The sequence below is a fragment of the Frankliniella occidentalis genome, unplaced genomic scaffold (assembly GCF_000697945.3).
Source record: "Frankliniella occidentalis isolate FOCC.00 unplaced genomic scaffold, Focc_3.1 Scaffold355, whole genome shotgun sequence".
Taxonomy (NCBI): Eukaryota; Metazoa; Arthropoda; class Insecta; order Thysanoptera; family Thripidae; genus Frankliniella; species Frankliniella occidentalis.
The window spans coordinates 117,271-124,284 of record NW_026267478.1 but is presented as its reverse complement, the minus strand read 5'-3'; the positions used below and the strand labels follow the sequence as shown (position 1 = coordinate 124,284).

Sequence of the window (7,014 nt, the reverse complement as noted above, 5' to 3'; positions counted from 1 at the left end):
CGTGACAGAAATGGTCGGGCCGCAGGCCCGACCATCGCCGCCGGCAGGCCAAGCAGGCCCGGCCCCTGCCGAACGGAGTTGCCGGCGCAGCGAAGCGAAGCTGGCAACTTCGTTTGGCGGAAGGGCGGGCCTGCTTGTTCAAAACCGGTTAACCTAAGAATACTGGTTCGTTTTACGTTACCGGTTTATTACCGTAAACCGATATTTCGGTGAAAAATCGTTATATTTCGTCACCGAAAATCGGTCTGAAAAAACCGACACAGAACAACCCTAGCTCCGCTTGCCCAAATTACCCTATTTCTTTACCTACGCAGCGGTCCGAGTTCGGCTCGCTCGCCGACCGACGCTCGGGCTCAGCCCACCGGCTGCTCGGCTGACTTTGTCAAGTTAATGTAGAAACCGTGAAAACACGAATACGCATCGAAAGGCCTTACTTAAACGAAGGTCCATTGTAAGTTTCAAGTTGATCTGAAATCTTTGATAACTCACCTGGACGATTTCTTTTACTACGCAACTGCGCAATAACCTCTGTTTTGAAAATACGAAATTATGAGGACTCGCTGGGAAGAAATAAGAGTACTGATAGGAAAATGAGAGTTTATAGGGTGTACTGGATGCCTTGATTTGTTTTGTTAGACACGAAAACTTGGAAAAATCACAATCTAAAGCCAGCCACGCAGGTCCCTCGCCCTCCGGCGGCCCGCCGGGCCGGGCCGAGCATCGCCTCAGCCACTCACCCGGCCGTTGCATACCCCTGGAAGAATAGGAGGTAGTGGCCTCCAGCCCCAAATACTTTTTGTTAGGTACATTAAATAGCGTATTTCGGGTAAGCGGAGCAGCGGAAACGGATCTGCCCAGTTAGGGTTGTCGCAAATAAGGCTTTTGTGAAAATGTTAAAGTGCTTGTTGACTGAAGGGTGTAATTTGGTGAGGAGAACTCTAAAAAAAACTGGCCTGCCGGCCGGTAACGAGACAGTCCAGCTCCAAAAGTTAATTCAAAATATACAGGCGCTAAGGTTTGTATCTTTAAATTCAATAAGGCATCAAAACGAGACTGAAAATCTTCTTATCAAAACCGGAACGTTAATCGGCAATATCCGGCAACGGCAAACTTTATCAAAACGGGATACTTTCACCTTACCCAGGAGCGCTTGCTACGGAAAGCTGTGGTTAAAATCAAAACCAACGAAAACCAGCAAATTTTGCTAGAATCACCATTAAAATTTTTCTGGATTCCTGATTTCTGCGTGCCCGAAAACAAGCACATTTCATATTTCAGAGCGCTGTGGTTCAAATTTAAAATTTAAGACTAGGGATCACTTGTCAAGTGGATGGGCCACGTGGATCCCGGTGCCGATTGAACTGCAAGTGGGCAGGGGTTGGGGTGCGGGGCGCGCGAGGAGCAGCGCTGCGAGAGGCTCAAGTGGGCTGGCCCACCCTGGCTCGGAGCGAGTAGACATGTGCGCCGACTACACTTTTGTCGGCGGCGGCGTGAGGCCAAATTTTGGTCAACGGCGGCGGCGCCGCCGGCGTTCACGCCGATGTGATTGTCGGCGGCGGCGGCGGCGGCGTAAACCCAAATAAGTTGCACCTTTTAACGATTTCGGGGGTCAGATTTGCCTTCTCATAACATATCCTAACGACTTTTTGCTCGCCAGAATTTCTTGCCAATTATTCTTCGCAAAATTCGAATTACATTGTTTAACTGCTTTAAAATTTTGAGCTGCTTAGCAGGTTGCCTACCCACCCGGCGTCCCCAAGTTAGGTTTGAGAATAGAAAATGACCCTTTACACCCTCTACGCCGACGCCGCCGCCGATGAAATTGTCGGCGGCGGCGCGGCGGCGCGCCGACAATTTTTTGCCGGCGGCGGCGGCGCGCTGAAATTCGTCGGCGGCGGCGCAACGGCGGCGCGGCGCACATGTCTAGAGCGAAGCAAGGGATAAGGGCGCTGTGTTTATAACACAACCAGGGCGATGACAGCGGACTGCTACCGGGGACGAACGGAATGGAATGGAACGGAGAAAACGCTCGCTCCCACAGAGAATCTATATTATCAACGTCAATCGGCTTATTATAACTGGAACGCTAATCCGCCATCTTTATCAAAACTGGAAACTTTTACGTTCGGGTAGAGACAGACCACAAGGGACTGTCTACAAGTCATCATTAAAATCGGACAATATTTGACCCCACCGTGGCACTGAATAGTACGCGTTTTGTTCTTCCATTTTACTTCTTCACGTCCAGCTCTGAAATAGCCTAAAGCATTCCGGTAAAGCTAAAATGCAGAAGAATGCGAGGAAGAAGAAAACGGAAATCACTATGCTTTTCAAAGGGACTTCTGTTTTCTTGTTCCCTGAATTCTTCTGTATTTCAGCTTTACCGGAATGCTTTATTGGTCTTAAACTATCACATTGGATCCTTACGGGGAATTTTGCCCAAATCAATAAATTTGGGGTGGAGCAAAAAATATTTTATGAACTTCAATATAACGGTCAAACACGTAATCTACACGAAAAACCGAGTCAGAATATGTGCCGCATGCATTCACAACGCATCGCAATTCGAAAATAATACGCACAAATTTACGGTTTTAAGGCGTTTCCGGCAATTTTGAGGATTTTATTTAATCGAAATGCGATGCGGGGTCACTCCTGGACAACGAAACGCCTGGTCCAAATCCTGGCAACTACTCCTAACCTAACTTCGGTGTAAGGTCGTAAGGTACATCTGCTAAAAATTGCTACACGATAGAAGAAGTCGTAGAAAGAGGCTAATAGGCATGGCCTGGCGAACATATAGCTTGTTGTGTCTCCTCGGAGAGATCTAGTGCAAGGTCAACTCAGCCTCATCCGGGCGGTAAAAATTTCCGATGGATATCAGCTTGAACATGTACTATTTCCGCATGTCCAAGAAGGTTACACTAGCAGGCTGCGGAGTTACATCAGAAGTGCATACTGATACTGGGTCAGGCTGCAGGCCTCTGCCAAACGGGGTTGCCAGCGAAATGAAGCTGTGAACTGCGTTAGGAGTGGCAGGCCTACTTATTTCTAGTGGGAGACAACAACACACGTCATTAATATACTTAATTTTGCACCACTTTCAGCGAGTTCAGTCCCAAAAACAGGAGTTATGAGCTTAATTTCAAGGAGCGAATTCTAAGACCCTACCCGACTGAAGAGAAGGCAGATCCTGAGGAACCCCAAAAAACCACGTAAGTCATCAGACCAGCCAAGCTAGTAAAGAAGCCAATTAATTATGTGGCAAATGTCCAGGCAAATTTTGACAAAAAGGCGTATGTCCAAAACCCAAAGTTTTACAGTAGAGGCAAAAAAAAGGTTTGTAACTGTTACCCTGTGTGGTTGACATGCATAGCAGAGGAGATAAGGGACATTCGCCAATTTCATGTTGAAATAAAATGTGACGAAGAGGCGAATGTCCACAGAAATTTTGACAGAGTGGCGTATGTCCAAGAACCAGTTTGACAAAGAGGCAAATGTCCACGGATATTTTGACAGAATGGCGTATGTCCAAGATCCAGTTTGACAAAGAGGCGTATGTCCACAGAACTTCTGACAGAGTGGCGTATGTCTCAAAACACTTTACTAATGAGCCAACATAAGGGCCACTTTTATGTTTGCTATAGACTTCTATTTCAGTTAGCGTTCTTCTCCAATTAAATTATATGTGACACTTGTACGAGTTAAGGCCAAGTTTCAATACTGTATTAAAAATGTAAGTTATTGGTTGAGCGATTAGCGAAACCTATTGTTCCGTCTGGTCGAAAAAAACTTTTTCTGTCTGTCCGTCTGTCTGCCTGTGTGTGTGTGTGTGTGTGTGTGTGTGTGTCTGTTCGCACGATAACTCGAAAACGCATTAGGCTAGCAACCTTGAATTTTAGGGTCTTTTTGTTGGCTGAGCGATTAGCGAAGCCTATTACTCCGTCTGGTCGATAAAAACTTTGTCTGTCTGTCTGCACGTCTGTCTATCTGTCTGTCTGTCTGTCCACACGATAACTCGAGAAGGAATTAAACTAGCGACCTGGGATTTTTAGGGTCGTTCAGTGTTATGAAAAGACAGATCGAGTTCGAAGATGAGCATTCTAGCTCAAAAATTGACTTTTAAAAAAATCGAAAACCACAGGTCGCAAAATATGTATTTTTTCAAATATTTTTTTATGGTCTCCTTAGGGGTAAATCGTGAAAGTAGAAGCTTTTGGGCGAAAATTCCGTCCGTTTTGCTCTATCTTGTACCGTTTGGGTGCTAGGGGGCATCTCGGGACAAAAATGTGGTGAAAATGACCAAATGGTCTATTAAACGGTAAAAAGAGGCTTTATATCAAAAAATTGTGCATACACTCCGATTCACTCGTCTCGGGTGTCAGCGCCGCAGGCCTAGCTATATGTGCGCCAGGCGCGTCGCTGCGTAACAGTGTTTCGTGAGATATCGCGAAGCCTGTTACGCGAGACGTGGTCTGGCGTACATATAGCTAGTTTAAGGGACCTGTGGTTTTTGATTTTTTTTAATCCAATTTTTGAGCTAGAATGCTGTTCTTCGAACTCGATCTGCCTTTTTATGATACAAAACGCCCCTGAAAATCCCAGGTCGCTAGCTCAATTTGTTCTCGAGTTACCGTGCGTACAGACAGACAGACAGACAAACAGACGCGAAACTTTTTGATCATCACTGCCGTAATAGGCTTCGCTAATCGCTCAGCCAATAAAGTGTGCAACTGACACACACTTTTAAGTGTTTAATACCGTGTGGCATACTTCTATGTGTGCACCACGTGTTTTGAATAGTTGGAAGTGTTTAACAGGTGTGTTGCACACGTTTTGGTGTTCAACTTGATCGTTGAGCTATAGTGCTCGACGGTCAGGTTGAACATTTAAAAATGTGCAACACACCTGTTGAACACTTCCAACTATTCAAAACTCGTGTTGCACACATAGAAGTATGCCACACGGTGTTAAACACTTTAAAGTGTGTGTCAGTTGCACACTTTATATATCAGTGCAGACAAACAGAATGAAACTTTTCCGGTCAGTGGAGTAATGGGCTTCGCTAATCGCTCAGCCAACAAAAAACGCACTTTTCAGGAAATAAAAAAAAAACTATTTGCACATAACTTTCTAGGAATGTTATGATGCAGATGGAATGCACTTTCAAAAAGAATATTATTGGCACTTTGAAACTTTTCACTATCACGCTCCTTAATGGAGTTATGGTCTTTTCTCCAACGCAACATTAGGAGACAAGTCGACTTAACTCTTTTCACATGTCAAGAATTGGAGTTATGTCATTGGAAAATTTGCAAAAGGGGTTAAGTCGACTTAACTCTTTCATGCATATGATGCAAAAGGAGGTAAGTCAAATTATTTTTTTCCGTCACTAATAGTGAAAGGCGACAAGTCCTCCTTTAAAAAAAAACACGAGATAATCAGTGATACGTACTCACACTACTATTTCAAAGTTGCTCATCAAATGTAACATTTATTAAAGTTAATACAGGGGTCTCAGGCAGGCGGCCCGCGGACCAGATCCGGCCCCTGCCTCTCGGCGTGCTGCCCCCCGTGGGCCGGGGCCGAACGGCTCCCGATCTTTTGCCGGCGGGCGGGAACGACTACGTCACCGTCGCGCGGGAAGTTCAAATCGGCTGGCGCGCGACTCTTTCTCTGATCTCGCCCCTTTTGTTTGAAATATGAAAACGAGATGCGGGAGCGGTGACACTGCCGGCCGCTACCGCACTGCAGCGCCGCAGCATCAGTCAGGTGTCTGTATTTGCTAGGCCATTCCAAATTATGAATGTAAGTCTTCGATAACGGAGGTAATAGTCTCACAAGAAAGGTTATAAGTAGTGATGATGACGTGCACAGTTTGGGCGATCTGCGATGAGGTTTAGGGGTCGCGCACGGGGCTTGAAGATATGGCGTCCTGGTGCCGCAACACTGAGCCGCAATGTTTAGGGCGGAGCCACGCTTGGTTGACGAGGGTGACGGGAGGGAGTCTGCGTACAGTGAGTACCCATAGGCACTGCTACCCTTTGGACCAGAGTGAACTGGGCCCGGTGTTACTGTCTTGTGACCACGGGCTTAAACGCCGCAATACACGGCACCCGCGCTGGAGGGACGACGGGTGGGAAATCGATAGTTCCTATGCCATGCTGTAATAGGAGGCACTTAGCTCTACCCGTTGCCGAGAGACTGCACATAACATTAAAACCAATCACTGAAAAAAGACGACAAATGATGAATTGGCGCCTGTAGTTATGTAATTTTGACTGACCGCACAACATACCTGTCTGTTCTTTGCCTACCTGACAGGCGAATATAGTGACATTTTAACATTTGCCATGATCGCTTCTGTTGTTATGTGCAGTCTGTGGGGCACAAGTAGCAAAAAGTGACTCCTATAACAGCGTGTCCTAAAGAATCCACTTTTCCCACCCGTCTTCTCTTAGTCGCGAGTGCCGTGTAATGTGACGCTTAGGCCCCTGGTGACTAGACAGTAACACCGGTCAGAGCTTTCTCCTTTCCAAATGAAGGTATTGCCTATAGGTTCTGACATCACGCAGACTCACTTCGATCTGCCCCGTCAACCACTCCTGGCGCGGCCTCAAACACAGCGTCCTGGTTTTGTGGCGCCAGAACCACATTTCCTTAAGTCCAATGCGCGACCCCTAACCGTTGTCGCAGAGCGCCTAAATTTTGCACAGCGCCATTATTACACAAAGGAATTACTTTAAATCTGTTACCTCGAAATCGTTTTTTATTCGGAATGGCCTAGTATTTGCGTGCGTCGCTTCGTCCGATCATGTCGTTCTCCAAACCCAAACCAAGCAATGCGGGTGGAGACGCGCCCCCTCCAAATTTGAGGAAAGTAGATCGGGAGAACCGAACATTTCAAATGAGATGGTATCAGATTATATGCTTTGAAGTATCCACGGTTCGTTCATATATCAGATGTAAAAGGATTAGGTTGAGTAATTTACACAGGTATTGTTCTTACACGGC

At 46.3% G+C, this 7,014-nt stretch overlaps 1 protein-coding gene across 1 annotated transcript in view; it reads left to right on the top strand.

Moving 5' to 3' along the window:
• The window catches only part of LOC113212212 (uncharacterized), a 54,024-nt gene that overhangs the window by 16,922 nt on the left and 30,088 nt on the right, over positions 1-7,014 (top strand). The window contains exon 6 of the mRNA XM_052274222.1: positions 3,108-3,215. Coding sequence (XP_052130182.1) covers positions 3,108-3,215 — 108 coding nt within the window. The remainder of the gene's footprint in view (positions 1-3,107; positions 3,216-7,014) is intronic.